At 44.3% G+C, this 16,746-nt stretch overlaps 1 protein-coding gene across 2 annotated transcripts in view; it reads right to left on the reverse strand.

The window, feature by feature from the left end:
• Positions 1-5,955: 5,955 nt before the first annotated feature.
• Positions 5,956-16,746, reverse strand: part of LOC138976130 (GTPase Era, mitochondrial-like) — a 16,958-nt gene continuing 6,167 nt past the window's right edge. The window contains exons 7-12 of one of the 2 annotated variants that reach the window (XM_070348953.1): positions 10,950-11,062; positions 10,017-10,194; positions 9,106-9,320; positions 7,554-7,703; positions 7,284-7,364; positions 5,956-6,113 (exon numbers count right to left, since the gene is read on the reverse strand). In XM_070348953.1, the coding sequence (XP_070205054.1) occupies positions 5,979-6,113; positions 7,284-7,364; positions 7,554-7,703; positions 9,106-9,320; positions 10,017-10,194; positions 10,950-11,062 (872 nt within the window). In that variant the 3' untranslated portion in view covers positions 5,956-5,978. Of the gene's footprint in view, positions 6,114-7,283; positions 7,365-7,553; positions 7,704-9,105; positions 9,339-10,016; positions 10,195-10,949; positions 11,063-16,746 lie in introns of both variants that reach the window. The other variant, XM_070348952.1, reaches the window with a different exon arrangement.

The following is a 16,746-nucleotide window of genomic DNA, read 5'->3' on the forward strand; positions in this document are numbered from 1 at the left end:
GTCATCATTTTCACGAGTTTTCATTCACAAACATTTACCTGGGAAATAAATCTCATGTTTCCCATGCAATAACTCGAGGTGGTGAATGGGTTTGAGCTTTCAGGTGAAACGTGGATTGTCAAAGTAAAAGCCAATCAGGCTGATTGTTTGATGTGTGGAACCATCGCGGCTTTGGATTTGTGTTTCCGAGAACAACGATTGTAAGCATGCACTCTCAAAGACCCAATCAATGTTGATAATTACCGCGGCGACTCATGGTCAATTTGCAACTTATCTCTGTAATCGCAAAATCCACAACGAAAAGTCATAAACACTTAAAAGAAAAGAAATATGCTCAACACTTACTGAACTCACAGGTATGATCACAGCTCTGTACATTTTCAGACTGGAAGAAAAGCGTCAACAAGCTACGTTTGACGTCACATACATGTTTGACGTGTTATCTCGTGCTACTGTGACGATGCTTTGTGGCCCGGAGTTGGATTCTAAAAATTCGTCTCCCTGTGGGTTTTTGTGCATTTTGTTGCACAACCAAAATGATGACAAAAACGATGTTTGGTGGCTTGTTGTCAGACCAGCATTTTGTTGTTGGTCCTCGGGGAGCATATCACCTTTTGTCTCATATGTATCAACCACGGCCTTCGGCCTTGGTCGATAAAGATGAAACAAAAGACGATATGGTCCCCTTGGACCAACAAAAAAGCTGGTCTGTCAACAAGCCACCAAACATCTTACAATGTCAACCTTACACTTTCTGACACTAAAAGCGACCACAGAAATGCATTTTTGTGAGAGAGACAAAAAAACTGCTGGTGTACAATCATTTAGCGATTAGTTATGTTCATGGACGGCTGGCTTGGATTATTTTGTATTTAAAGAGTTTTAGTTGATGATGACCACACATGTATATATATTATATATACATCTATTCACTTAATCCTGGCATTTGTATACCCTGGTCAGTTTTATGCTAGAAGTAGAAGTACAGTGGAACCTCCTTTAAAGACGTAGAATCTAAACAAAATCATCTCTTAAAGAGGTGGTCACCTTAAAATCTGGGTACATTTATAGAGGTTATGAACAAACACACACACACACACACACACACACACACACACACACACCCCCCTCCCCGTGGGTTAGGGGGAAAAATTTACCCGATGCTCCCCAGCATGTCGTAAGAGGCGACTAACGGATTCTGTTTCTCCTTTTACCCTTGTTAAGTGTTTCTTGTATAGAATATAGTCAATGTTCGTAAAGATTTTAGTCAAGCTGTATGTAAGAAATGTTAAGTCCTTTGTACTGGAAACTTGCATTCTCCCAGTAAGGTTATATATTGTACTACGTTGCAAGCCCCTGGAGCAATTTTTTTATTAGTGCTTTTGTGAACAAAAAACAATTGACAAGTGGCTCTATTCCATCTCCCCCCTTCCCCCGTCGCGATATAACCTTCGTGGTTGAAAACGACGTTAAACACCAAATAAAGAAAGAAAGAACCGGCATAACGGGCAGTAAGTAAGTAAGAACATCTGAGATAACAGGGTCTTAAACTGAACTGAGTCTTATATTTGGGTCATGTCTTAAAAGGGGACTTCCACTGTACATAAATAAGACATATTTTGACAGTAGTTTAAGATAAGACTGTGTTCTTCCATTCATAAAAATGGTGGCCATTTCTGCGAAAACAGTCACTGTGGTCAAATGTATTGTTATGCATCCCAACCCTAACCCCAACTGTTTTCCATAATTGACATCAGTTTTATAATGTGCTATCACTGATACTTCCTTGAACTTTAAGAAATTCAGCTTGAAGTGGGATTCAGTGAGCTCCGTAAATTGTGTATACATTTTGCTCCAACTTTGACCCTGTGTTTCAATCAGAGGCTTCTGTCAACAGTGTCCAAAGTCGCAGAAATGGCCACAAATGTGGTTGTATATGGGCTATGGACATGTATTCATTGCTTACATTGCTAGGTCAAACTTAGAACTCACTGTGCACTGCGCACGCTATATAAATTATGCTTCTTCAGAAATCCTGTAAAACAGTCGTGACTGAGAAAGTATATCTGATAGTATATTCATATATATCAACAAGAAAGGTACGTTGCTGGAATGTTTAATTGTTGAGAAAACAAAACGTTACGTTCACAGATATATCGACCCAGCGATCTTTTAAGTGCACAGACAAACTTTATCATTGCCTTGCTTGTGTCTTCCCTGCAAGCAGCTGAACATTTTGTCAAATCATTTTTGTCTTATTAGTGTTTGTCTGTGCACTTCAAAGACCGCTGGGTCATAATATATGTGAACGTAACGTTTTGTTTTGTCAATAATTAAACGTTCCAACAACATACTTTTCTTGTTTTTTTAATCTGAATTTTGGAACGTTGGCAGTCTATTTGTTGTTTGATTTTTGCTACATATAATATATATAGATACGAAAAATGGGAATATTTGTTTTCCGTTATGGCCAGTAACTCAGTCACAACCTTGTGTTCTGTAAGTGTTAAGCTCCAGACAGCATTGCATTTAAGTTCATTGACTTCAATGCTTAACTAAAACATTCCTGCTGAGCAAGCGAATATGAACTTCTTTGATTGAGTTTAGTCATTGGGATTCTGATTGGTTTGAAGAAAATGTTATTTCAGCTGCCCAGTATCACAATTGACATGCCGAAAAAGATTGCATTTGAACCAGAACTCATGCTTGTAGGTAGTTGTATTAACGAACCCTTGAGATTGTGATTCTTTCTCACCGGCCACAAGGAATATTTCTTGAAATGTGCATGCTTGTAAAATGAAGGTAGTCTGTCATTGTCAATCACTTACATGAGTAACAAGGATGAAAACATATAATTGAGACTAAGTATTGATAGTCAGCAGAAATAGTAGAATCAATCAGAATTGTAACGTTGCTAGAGAGTAATCTAGCAGAAACAGTTGAAGGATGAATTTAACTCTGAGAATAATACTGTGACGGATTTCACTCAAATGCTACAGCAAATTAAATACTGTGATTGTGCGAAATCATGCTGATTAAAAATGAAATTTGTGTGGAGCTGTGTTTTTGGTGTCGGACCTCAAGTTAATGGTACTGGTAGTGTCTTTCCACGTTTTCTTTTCAGCTTTTCATTCTTGCCACTCGTGACTGCTTATCATAAACGCTGAGCTCTATGGGGAGAGCAATACAGATAGCTGGGCAATGACTTATTCATTTGTTGAATACCTCTTCTTTGTGGAGTACACATGTGTGCACGTGCGTACATGTGTGTAACTGCGTGTATGCCCCTGTGCGTTTTTTTAATTTCTTTTCCACTCCCATTTCTTTATCTTTTTACGATGCATGTACGTGGATAGAATCGATTTCATAATTTTACCATTGTGTACATGTGCAAGTGACTTTGTGGACAGAATGTTGCGAGAATAATTGTGGTTTGAGGGAAGCTCAGTGCTTGTAAGTTGTATGCTATTTTCTGTTTATCTGTTGATGGGGAAACGTCTTGTGAAAATGTTGTTTGTACTGAAATAAAATACGTGAATGGAAACATTAGAATTTGAGTGGGCAGCGAGCAATGTTGTGTGCAAGAATCGATTTCTCATTTTTTTCACTTGTTCACACACACACACACACACACACACACACACACACACTGCCTCACAATAAAAGTACTCAACTACAATCTTAACTCTCAATTTTCTTAATTGGCATAAAGAAATACATATTTGGTATACGTGAAGGGAGGTGGCGGAGGGTAAGATACATACATTTGGTTATAAGGAATAAAACCGATTTATGAACTGTCCAAAATGCAATGCACTTTGTTTTTTACGTTCCACAACTTTTTTGAGAGGTTTGTAATGGTCAGAACTTGGATGGCTCATGCTTTGACCTTAAAAAAGAAAAAAAGAAACGTAAAGTCTTACTTTGAAAATACGACTTCGAGCACCCACAGTGCCGACACATACACTGTAAACACACACAAGTAAAAATATATGTCAACACCCAAAATTCTCACTTTCATAGAACTGGAGTACAGTAAAACCTGAGTCTAGCGGACCCTTGTTGTAACGGCCACCTGCTACATACGGACAGTTTATCATGGCACGAACACAATTTCAACAATAACTAACCTTTAACGGGCGGACACCTGCCACTTACGGACGCGGACACGATTTTTCGGACCGTAGGAAGTGTAAACACTGTCACAAACGGACACAACGTACATAAAAACGCAACTTCGAAAACTCGACTGTTATGCAGTCAGTGCTCGGCAGCCGTAGCCGTAGCACAAATGGTTGTTGATTGGTTGTCCTGTCCCTTTTCTGACCAATCAGTGGCTTGTTTAGATGGAGACCCACTTTCGCTCACTCACTTTCGCTTTTCCGCATTGTGGATACAGTCACAACCAAAAGCAACAGTAGACTACTGTGTTTGAAAATGGAATCTCCAGCAGGAAAAAGAAAAGCGTTGACTTTAGAGCAGCGTGTCGCTGCCTTGAAAAAACTAGATAGCGGCCAATCATGCCGAGATGTGGCGAAGGAGATGGGATGTGGTAAAACACAGATCGCGAGGATCAAATCGGAAAAAGAAGATGTGATGAAGGAGTGGGAGTCAGGTGCGCGAATCGACCAAAAAACTGTGAAACGTCGGAAAACGCAACATGAAGACCTGAACAACGTGGTATGGGAGTGGTTTTGTACTGTTCCATGCATTTATGCTAAGACTAGAAAAACTGAATGAAACAAGAGCTGATCCAATTTGGTCGAGACACACTGCGGAATTTCCCGTTGAATGACTGATGAAGTCAGCTATTTTTAGCTTTGTGACGTCCGACTTGCGTAAGTTTGAATGCACAGTGTGTGTAGGGAACGGGGTAGGTGGGGGGGGGGGATATGTTGTTGTTGTTGTTTGCTACATGTATCATTTGTTTACTCACATTTTCAGTGAGTCTCATGTTCAATCCAATAAATACATACTACAGGACTGACAAAAAGTGTCTTGTTCATTTTACGTGCTCTTTGTAAAATATTGCCCCGGCCCCTCCACCTGTGAAGAAGGGACACCTGTCTAATAGGGACACTATTACCATTCCCCAAGGGTGTCCGTTAGAGACAGGTTTTACTGTACATAGTTTCTTTCAATTCAAACAGTTTTGCTTCGTGTAATCATACAAGTATTTTTCATTACTTCAAAGTACAGTGGAACCCCCCTTGACCTTGACCTTGACCTCCCAATTCAACACTTCCTCCCTTTTAAGACCGTTTTCTCAGACTTTTTGTTCATAACCTCTGTAAATGTACCCCATTTTATAAGACCCTCCTTTTTAAGACCTGATTTTGTCAGATTTTTGAAGGTCTTCTTCTGCGTTCGTGGGCTGAAACTCCCACGTACACCCGTGTTTTTGCACGAGTGGAATTTTACGTGTATGACCGTTTTTACCCCGCCATTAAGGCAGCCATACGCCGTTTTTGGAGGAAGCGTGCTGGGTATTTTCGTGTTTCTATAACCCACCGAACTCTGACATGGATTACAGGATCTTTTCCGTGCGCACTTGGTCTTGTGCTTGCGTGTACACACGAAGGGGGGTAAGCCACTAGCAGGTCTGCACATAAGTTGACCTGGGAGATCGGAAAAATCTCCACACTTAACCAACCAGGCGGCCGCGGCCGGGATTCGAACCCTCGACCTTCCGATTAAGAGGCCGACGTTTTACCACCCCGCCACAGCGCCCATCTTTTTGAAGGTCTTAAAAGGGGGGTTCCACTGTAGCCAGTATCGATTTAAGAAAAAAAAAGCACACCTCACAGTCACAAAGAAAACAACATTCATCCATGCAAACACGCTTGCTCTTTTACAAGAAAAGCATTCAATATGGCAGTTATCCAAATGTCCATGCAATCCATCTTTTCAATTTTCTAGGCCACCTCACATGGCATTTTATCAAAAAGTCTCTGCTAATTGCTATCCACGTGTTATCCTCATCTTCTCGATTTCCTGGCCACTTTGGCAATCAGTTTCAGTCTCATCTCACAACGGAAAGCGTTCATCATCTCCTGCTTGGCTTCGCTGGCAATCTTCTGGATCGTTTGGCCTTTGGGGCCAAGGAGAATTGACTGCAAACACACAGAACCGCATTATTTCTACAATTTTAGTTGATTCTTTGTGCAAGGACTTCAAGCCATTTCCACACAATCTGAAGTAAGTTTGAAATTAAGTTACTTTTCATTCACAAAGTTCACAAGAACAGAAGGCCCAAAACAACATTTGAAGTAAGGATCATGAAGGCAGCAAACAAAGACTATTTGTGACCCTCTACCACGAAATGAGTCGCATGTCACCTCGCGCGGTTCTGCGCCAGGCTTAATATAAGTCCGGGGAGTGCCTTGTAACAGTGTGAGGGTCACCTTAGTCACAGGCTTATAACTCAGTTTTCGCTCTTTTCTAAAACGGTTTTCACCACTGGATAGAGCATAAAAAACTCTTTAGGAAAATGTAAAAATATGAAAATCATGCAAAGGTGACATGCGACTCATTTCGTGATGGAGGGTCACATTTGTCCCAAGAGTTTCGTCCCAAAGTTTCTACAAATAGGCATCCATGGTGTAGCCATTGTAGTACATGTACCTTGTAACCTCACATTTACTGCATCTTCTTTTCTGCAATGCACACATATACGCGATCTTTCAGATTTCACAGAAAGGTTTCTGAACAAAGGATAGTATCAAATGAAATGCATCTTGTCATTGAACAAAGTTTTGTCACACACTGTGTACACAGTGATACCCTTTGTATAATCAGCAGCACTTTGGTATCTAATAATTCCAGTAACTTGCTTTCCCTAAAGCATGTCTTAATTCCCACAGTGCATCCAAACTTTTTCCAAAGACACATCTGTTTCTGAAAACAGGCTACTCTTCTATATTTCACAGTTACCAAATATAAAAAAAAATCATTAAATATTGAAAAACTAGACCAATTCTCTACTGCACATCTTTATCCCAAAGTGATTCCAAACTTTCATGAGGATACACGTATTTCTGAAAACAGCACTCCTGTGTATAATATAACAGTTACAAAAAAATGCTAACAATCTAAATTATATTTAGTTTCATTCACCCTCTCAGCGGAAGCTTGTGTGCCAACTCTTTCAAAGCTCTAAATCTACTACTTCTTTTCACATTTTCAGGGGGACAATACCATCTCATCTCAGTCAAACATAGCAAGAGAGGAACAACCAAAAGGCAACCAAAGAATGGGACTACAGTATTTTATTCTACACATACCACTTCGCGTCTGTTCTGCGTGAAGACGTTCATGATGATGTTGAACATACCGTCCTCATCCACCTCCCACATCTCAAAGTCCTGAAAACATTAAACACATTAAAGTTTCATGATAGATGCACAACTGTAGATCTGCCGGTCTTTAATTTGAAGCAAAATGATGAACATGCAACTGCGCCTGCTTTTAAATTTCATTGTACACACAAGGTTACAGATCGCCAGCACGATCGGTATTTGGCACACAGAACAAGCAACATGATCTGAACGTACCAGCTTAAGCTTGTAGGGCACCTCCTGCCTGAGGTGTTCCAGCAGCTTCTCGCGGACACACATGATGACCAGTTCCCGGGGGTCCTGTGAGGTGACCAGACTGCTGTGATAGTCCCAGTCCCCCGGCTTGGCTGACTGCAGCAGGTGGTCCTGTGGAGTACAATCAAGAAGGGTCCATTAAGATGTGTTTAAAATCAGGGTCAAAGCGTTGTGCAGCCAGCTTTGCTTCTTCTTCTTCTTCTTCTTCTTCTTCTTCTGCGTTCGTGGGCTGAAACTCCCACGTACACTCGTGTTTTTTTGCACGAGTGGAATTTTACGTGTATGACCGTTTTTTACCCCGCCATACGCCGTTTTCGGAGGAAGCATGCTGGGTATTTTCGTGTTTCTATAACCCACCGAACTCTGACATGGATTACAGGACCTTTTTCGGGCGCACTTGGTCTTGTGCTTGCGTGTACACACGGGGGTGTTCGGACACCGAGGAGAGTCTACACACAAAGTTGACTCTGAGAAATAAATCTCTCGCCGAACGTGGGGACAAACTCACACTGACAGCGGCCAACTGGATACAAATCCAGCGCGCTACCGACTGAGCTACACCCCCGCCAGCCAGCTTTGCAAAGTATAGATGCGAAGTAAACTTTGCGCAATTAATTTGCGGCTTTCGGCATTGTTTCCTTGCACACAAATTCAACTTATAACGTCAAATTTTGTTTAATCAAGTAACTGTATTGTTAGTAATGTTACAGTGTTTTTTTCTCATGTCTGAATGCCAACATGATTTCATATTAGAAGTGACTATGAATCAGACAAGTAAAAATAATTGTTTGAACTAGACAACCTGTTTTTTTAATTTTTGAGTCACTTGAGAAAAAGTGACTCTATGTAATCGGTCAGTGTTAGTCTGTCCGGCCGGCCGTCCGTAGACACCACCTTAACGTTGGACTTTTCTCGGAAACTATCAAAGCGATCGGGCTCATATTTTGCTTAGTCGTGACCTCCAATGACCTCTACACTTTAACGATGGTTTCGTTGACCTTTGACCTTTTTCAAGGTCACAGGTCAGCGTCAAAGGAAAAATTAGACATTTTATATCTTTGACAAAGTTCATCGGATGTGATTGAAACTTTGTAGGATTATTCTTTACATCAAAGTATTTACATCTGTAGCCTTTTACGAACGTTATCAGAAAAACAAGGGAGATAACTAGCCTTTTCTGTTCGGCAACACACAACTTAACGTTGGGCTTTTCTCGGAAACTATAAAAGTGACCGGGCTCAAATTTTATGTGAACGTGACTCATTGTGTTGTGAATAGCAATTTCTTCCTGTCCATCTGATGCCTCATATAATATTCAGAACTGCGAAAGTGACTCGATCGAGCGTTTGCTCTTCTTGTTTTATCTTCATGTCGTTTTTGTTAAGCAAAGTCGTAAATGGTGCCATTTTCAACCATTTCTAACAAAAAGAAAGGAGGTAGAAATAATGAAGGCTTGATTTTCTTAGATTTTTGAAAGCCTTAAAAGGGGGTTCTACTGTAAAATCTGCGTCACCTTTACGTCTGGTACCCCGTTCCCTGACAAGGCCGACACCATGAAGACACGCTTGAAATGCGGCCACCCCCTCATGCCATCCACCGCCCGCCTTGCATGTCTCATCTTCTGAAAATAGGCCGTCCAGGCTTCTGTGTCTGCTTGTTGTGAGGGGGAGGGAGATGATGAAGAATCCTCTGTTTCTGATTGTTGAGAGTGCACAAAGTCCGGGTCTTCTGTTGTTTGTTCTGGTTCTGAAAATGATAAAATGTCAAAATGTGTTTATTCCAGAACAAGAACAAGAATTAAAATCTTTTCAAAAAAACCTAGAAATTTGCCTTCAGGGCTGCCTCACAAATACAAAAAGATATCAAACCAAGACAGATAAAGATAAAACATCAGATTAATCATTGGGACATTGCATATATATCATACATCAAAAATATCAACAACGACTTTCTTTTGTGTGTTATGGTAATATCGCAGTTTTACAGAGTTAGGGCATTTACAGTGCTACCTACATTAGATGAAACATTGCATATATATCATACATCAAAAACATCAACAACGACTTTCTTTTGTGTGTTATGGTAATATCGCAGTTTCACAGAGTTAGGGCATTTACAGTGCTACCTACATTAGATGAAACATTGCATAATTATATCATACATCAAAAACATCAACAACGACTTTCTTTTGTGTGTTATGGTAATATCGCAGTTTTACAGAGTTAGGGCATTTACAGTGCTACCTACATTAGATTAAACATTGCATAATTATATCATACATCAAAAACATCAACAATGACTTTCTTTTGGTGTTTATGGTAATATCATAGTTTTACTGTGCTAGAGTCAAACACATTGAATACAATTTTACTAAACAAGACATATCAATTTCCAATAAATAAAAGGTATTCTCTTTTAACTTACCTGGGTTTGGTGTGTGATGCTGGTGTTTGGTTTCCATGGCATCAAACAACGACTCCAGGTCCAGCGATTTCTTGGCCATTTTTTTGGTGCTGATACCCACGGGGTGACCGTCGACAATTCCACGGGTCAGAGTGCGAGTGATTTGGAGCAACATTTCTCTCGACTGAAGGAGGTCCACCTGTAAACCCACACACAAAAGAAGGAAGAAACTTACAGCTACGTTATACAGTGGAACCCCCCGTTTAAGACCCCGCAATATAAGACTCCCTCTCTTTTAAGACCCTCTTTTCTCAGACTTTCTGTTCATAGCCTTTGTAAATTTACCCCCATTTTAAGACTCCCTCCTTTTTAAGACCTGATTTTGACAGATTTTTGGAGGTCTTAAAAGGGAGGTTCCACTGTAAAAATAAGATTCTGAACGTTTCAGAGCAATCCACTCAGTCATTGCTGAAATACAGCCTTTTTTTTTTGTTGTCATGGCACCCCTTAAAATTGACACAAAGAAACTCCCGTTTTCGACCGCTCATGCGATGGACACCTGCATCAGTAGGAATGGCATAAAACACAAAAACTTGCAAGATAGCTGAACAACCTGTTTTGGATAGATATAATTGATTTGACTTTCTCCCCGAATGCAAAAATTGTCAAGTTGTGCATATTCTGGATTTTCGTCCATGTTTTCAATGAATACCTTATGTTTCTGTCAGGTCGATTTTGGGGTACCCTTATTTGAGCAGCAGTCAAATGACCCCTCTAAAACAAATCTTTGACCCCAAAAATATGCCAGATAGCCCAGCTGAATTCCTTAAATGGCATAGAAAGTTTGAATGTAATAACACAGGAATGAATGCTGTAGTCAGGGTACAAAAGTCGTTGTAAGTATTGTTTGTGTGCACAGTTTACAAGCAAGCTGCAGTATAATAAGATACTGACTTTATTGAGGATGAGGACTGCGGGAATGTCTTGGTGAAGATGCAGCACTTGCAGAATCAGGGGGTCGATTTCATTTCGCGTCCACTTGTTGGAGACATCCACCAGCACACACACTGCACGCATCACACAAAATACACACACAGCTAGTGTTCAAATTCAGCCAATGCTCAACAATGAGGAAAAAAACAGTGCCAATTAAGACACAAAACATGGTCAGAAGTCAATTCTGAAAGTCACTTAATGATTTGAACCTCAGTTATTTCTTCTTCTTCTTTTTTTTCGTTCATGGACTGAAACTCCCATGTTCACTCATGTTTTTCCACAAGTGGGTTTTTACATGTATGACTGTTTTTCCCCCGCCGTTTAGGCATCCATACGTTGCTTTCGGGGGAAGCATGCTGGGTATTTTTGTGTTTCTATAATCCACTAAACTCTGACATGGATTAAAGGATTTTTTTCGTGCGCACTTGGCCTTGTGCTTGCGTGTACACACGAAGGGGGATAAGGCACCAGCAGGTCTGCACATAAGTTGACCTGGGAGATCGAAAAAATCTCCACCCTTAACCCACCAGGCGGCCGGGATTTGAACAAACGACCTTCCAATTAGAAGGCCGATGTCTTATCCACTAGGCCACTGCACCCGTCCCTCAGTTATTTGAAACCCAGGCGGGGATGTAGCTCAGTCGGTAGCGCGCTGGATTTGTATCCTGTTGGCCGCTGTCAGCGTGAGTTCGTCCCCACGTTCGGCGAGAGATTTATTTCTCAGAGTCAACTTTGTGTGCAGACTCTCCTCGGTGTCCGAACACCCCCGTGTGTACACGCAAGCACAAGACCAAGTGCGCACGAAAAAGATCCTGTAATCCATGTCAGAGTTCGGTGGGTTATAGAAACACGAAAATACCCAGCATGCTTCCTCCGAAAGCGGCGTATGGCTGCCTAAATGGCGGGGTAAAAACGGTCATACACGTAAAAGCCGTGGGAGTTTCAGCCCATGAACGAACAAACAAACAATTTGAAACCCACTGCTTGAGAGAACGCTAAAGATTAGGTTCTGCTGATGCATTGAGCACAAGATGAACAATATAGTACAGATCCAAAAACAAAGAGACTGCCAAGAGAGTCCCCAGCGAATGGATTGACTTTTGAATGAAAAATTATTTGGGACTTTCTCAACAAGCGGCCGAAACATTCGATCAAGCTAAGTTCTTGTTACTAATTGCTTGTCTGTGCACTTTAAAAACCGTTGGGTCGATATATTTGTGACTCGAAAATTTTTAATTAAATTTTCATTTGATTAATATACTTACCCGAGTCACATATTAGCATTGACGCAGTCGAGATGCTAGGTTGACTGAAAAACGCTATCCCGTCTATAGTATAAGGGAAGCAACCCAAGCAAAAAAGTAGCAAGCTTGCTACCCTGGGTTGCCTCCCGTAGCGTGCATCACGCCACAGATCTCGTACCCGATACGAGACACCCTCATTCGACTTCTAGAATACAAAGAAACTAAAAGCGGGGAAGGTGGGAGGGAATTACCTATGTGACTCGGGTAAGTATATTAATCAAATGAAAATTTAATTAAAAATTTTCGATTAAATTACATATTCTTACTCCGAGTCACATATTAGCAGATAACTCCAACAAGGTGGTGGGTAAGATCAAAAAGTTCAAACTCACTCTAAAGTTCCGGAGAGACAAAAGCCAGCTGCCGCCAAGGCCGAGACCCATCCTGACAGAGGGCAGCAATGTCTGCAGAACCTGATAAGACAAAATCCTAGCGCCAGAAGCTGTGCGCAGGACATCATCCAAACCCCATAGGCCAAAAAGGCCAAGGAGGAGGCCCAGGCCCTGGAAATGAGCTCGGGCCGAGCCGAGGGAAAGATAGCATAAGCTATGACAAGGCGGAGGGCAAGAAAATCCCTTGCCAAGAAACTGGCCCACTGCCAAAAGTCAGGAAAGGATCCCGTGAGAAAGCAACCACTGACTCACTCTAAACCCTTGCCAGGAACTGGCCCACTGCCAAAGGACAGAAACGGACCGAGAACCACCCTGATTGACAGCCGAGATGTCTCTCAGGCAAGAAATGCGAAAGACGACCTCAGAGAGCCAGTAAGCTGTGCCCAGCACTTCTTCCAATCTTCTGAACCGTAAAACAGTCCGGAAAAGGACCCCAGTCTTGGATAAACCCGACCAAGTAGAGGGAAGGACAAGCTGCCCCCCCCCCCCCCCCTTAAATGGAAGGAAATGCTAATGGCCTGGAAAAGATCCGTGCGTAAGGTTGCCGGCTAAGCCCTGAAAAGGACCGACCCTCACGGAGACCATAAGGCAACCATGCCAAAGTAAGAAAACTTTGGGATGGAGTGAGGCCCAAAAGGCCGTTGAGAGAACAGTCAGCTCCGGAAGAGTGACCAAACTCCAAACCGGAAAGAGAGAGACGCCTGAGTATCAAGTACCAGGGTCCAACTCAATGAGCAAAACTCAAGGGAGACGGTCACCGGTCGTCCCCTGCCCATCCCTGCGAAAGCCGAGAGAGGGGTAAAAAAGGGGACGAAGCGACCTAAGGTAGTGCATAAGCACCGCAAATGCGGACCCGCAGTGGCCAAATCCTAATGTGACCGGAGACCGGAAACAAAATGACAAAAGCCAGCGTGATCACAGAGCAGACTGCTTGTAGGTAATTGAAAATGAATCAAAAAACCCGAAACAGAAAGGACGAAGCTGGTAAGAAAGACGGAAAACCGTAAAGCGAACCAGCCGTCAGCCTCCCGAGACCAGAGTTCTCAGTAATAGTCATAGTTGCAAGTGAAAAAGGGGTGACCAGGCCGGAAGCCCAACCCAGCAGAAATCGTCCCAACTCACATCATGCAAGCATGATGGAGAAGAGGAAGAGACGAAATCCGCAGTCACAAGAACCAATTGCCAAAGTCGCAACACGACAGGCAGGAGACTATAACACAGGCTAAGGCCGAGAGCCTTGCTGCCCGTAGGCCGGCCATTGCACCAAAGTACTCAAAGTACACAGGCACAGTAAGAAACCAAAAGTTTCGGCCGCCGAAAAAGATGCTGGCCTAGAGGCCAGCACCGAGAAAACTGGAACATTAGCTAGACCTCTGCCCAAAAAGGGGAGGAGTAGCCAAAAAACCTGAGAAAAAGTGACAAGCCAAGAATGACTTCTCAAACATGCAATGCCCAGACAGTGCACCCTCAGGAAAATCTGAATGTTACCTCCGAGGCCAACTCAAGTGAACCTTAAGTTTGGACGAAACACCAGAACGCGTCTGATCGCTAGAGAAAGACAAAGTCAGACTCGGCGAAAGACAAACCTGGACCGAGTCCAGAAGCTCGTGGCAAGAGAAAACGGGGAAGCCCAAAGGCAGAAACCCCCTTTTAAACGGAAATCGACCTCTCAGCACCCATACGCTGGGAAAGAGAAAGAATGTCGAAGCCCGAAGCCACAAGCACAAGGAAAGCAACAACCACCACCTCCAACGGATGAAATGGCTGTTGCTCCCGCCGAGGCTAAAACCCCGAAGCCCTAAGGCCGGCTGTTGTTTCAAAAACCCAGCGTACCTATGACGGCTGTGAAAGAAACAATCTCACCTGAGCTGAGGACGTAGGCCGCTTAGGCTGAGTCCGCTTAGGTATAGCCTGCTTAGGAGCGGCCTGCTTTTGCTGCTTTCAAATTGAAGCTCAAAAGAAGGGAACCGCTGTTCTCTGTTGGTCTCAATCCCCTGCTTCTGGCATGAGAGGCCAGGCTGCCGGAGAGAGACCGTGCACCAAGGATGACGAACTGAGAATGTTCCTTGTCGACTCCTCAGAAAACCGGGAGTGGGCAAGAAACAAGTCCCTTCCGCACGAGACCGCATGGAAATAGTGCAGAGAGGACAGCCTCATCTGTGCCTCGTTCACCCTTGTAAGTGTGGAGAGGAGTGAGACACTTCCTCCGCGTCCTGCCCTTTACTAAGGGGAAAGGGCGCCAAGGAATCTGCCAGAGCGCGAGAAAGCGCCCGCAGGAGAGTCTCGGAAATGGAACTGAGTTCCAAAAGTTGTCAGCCCCCTTCCTCAGAGAATAGGAGATTCTGCCCATAGAGCGGCAGAACCGAATCCTTCCTCAACGGCTTCGTAAGAAGCGAAAGAAGATCCGGCGTGACCGGAAACGGTGCACGCGGACGGGGAAAGGCCAACAGGCGGCTACGAGACGACCCTGGCCAAGGCAACTTCCTCTGGTCCGCTAAGGGCACGAAGGAGGAAGCCTGCGCAGGAGCGGCAAGGCATTCCGATGCCGGCTCCAAAGCTGAACCCTGAGGAACCAGCAACGAAACCGACGCCGGAGGCCACCCCCTGTCGAAGAGGGGGGCTCGGCGAAAAGGCAAAAAGGCGAAAAGCTACAAAGGGCGATTCTTCAAACCAGAAGTAGCTGCTTCCTCTTTGCCAACCGAAGTCCTTCCTGTTGGCAATCGATTGTGCTCGTTCCCTAACTGAGGGGAGGATGAGAGGAATCAAAAACCAAGGAAAGTGGGAGAGAGGAGCTAGCGGCCACCACCGGAGTGTGTGGATGCTGCTGTCCCAACAGAGGCAAGAAGCCTGTATGCCCATAGGGCAAGCCTTGTTCGAAATTCACCGGCGACCAAACGGAAGCAGCGGGAACTGAACCGGAAAATCCGGGAGGAGCCGGAAGTGCGGCAGCAACAGCAGTGCTATGCCAAAGCTGGTGCTGAGCCACCTACGAGCTGAAGCTCGGAACCCAAAGGTAGGCCGTAGGCCAGAACCGGAAGTGACAGTAACCTGTGCACTACCCGCTTGACCTACCCTCCTGCCAAGGCCGGAAGCGAAGCTGCCGGAAATGGCTGCCGTGCAAAGGGCAAAGCTCAAACCGGAAAGGGCCATGGGCTGCCCACACACCGATGAACTAACATTTCCAGCCGGAGCCGGAAGAGAAGCTGTCGCGAACGACTGGTTACGTATAGCGCAGCTCAAGCAGGATGGGATCATTATTTGTCCACCTTCCAACGAGGCACTACTTCCGTGAACCGGAAGTGCCGCTGTCGCGTACGACTGCCGACGTAAGGCAAGGCTCGAACCGGACGTGACAGTAGCATGTGCACTAACCAGTGAACCTACACTTCCGGTCGGAACCGGAAGAACAGCTGTCGCGGGCGACCGCTGTCATAGGACAAGGCTCGAACCAGACGTGACAGTAGTCTGTGCACTAGCAAGTGAACCTCTACTTCCGGCCGGAGCTGGAAGCGGCTGCCGCGAACGACTGCTGACGTAAATTCGGAAGCTGGCCAGAGCCGCCGAAGGCAGCTGCTCCTCGCACACGGACCCGAAGTCCGAAACGCCACCTGAAGGGGACGGCTCATAGCCAAAAGAACCCGACAAATGACGCTGCGAGGGAAGGCCGTAAGCCGAACGCCCATCCTGTTGGCCATCGATGAAACTCGCACCCCTGACTAAGAGGAAGATGAGAGTCACCAACAACCGAAGGCAGCTGAAGAGAGGAGCTAGCGGCCACCACCGAAGTGGGTGGCTGCTGCTGTCCCAACAGAGGCAAAAAGCCTGTATGCCCAGGAGAACCACCGTATTCGAAATTCACCGGCGACACAACGGAAGCAGCGGGAACCGAACCGGAAAAGCCGGGAGGAGCAGGGAGTGCAGACGCAACAGCAGAACTATGCCATAGCTGGTGCTGAGGAGTCTGCAAGCCACAACCCGGAAGCCCTAGGCCGGAACCGGAAGTGACAGATGACTGCACGACCCGTTTGACCTACATTTCCTGCCCAGGCAGGAAGAGCA

The sequence above is a fragment of the Littorina saxatilis genome, linkage group LG9 (assembly GCF_037325665.1).
Source record: "Littorina saxatilis isolate snail1 linkage group LG9, US_GU_Lsax_2.0, whole genome shotgun sequence".
Classification (NCBI taxonomy): domain Eukaryota; kingdom Metazoa; phylum Mollusca; class Gastropoda; order Littorinimorpha; family Littorinidae; genus Littorina; species Littorina saxatilis.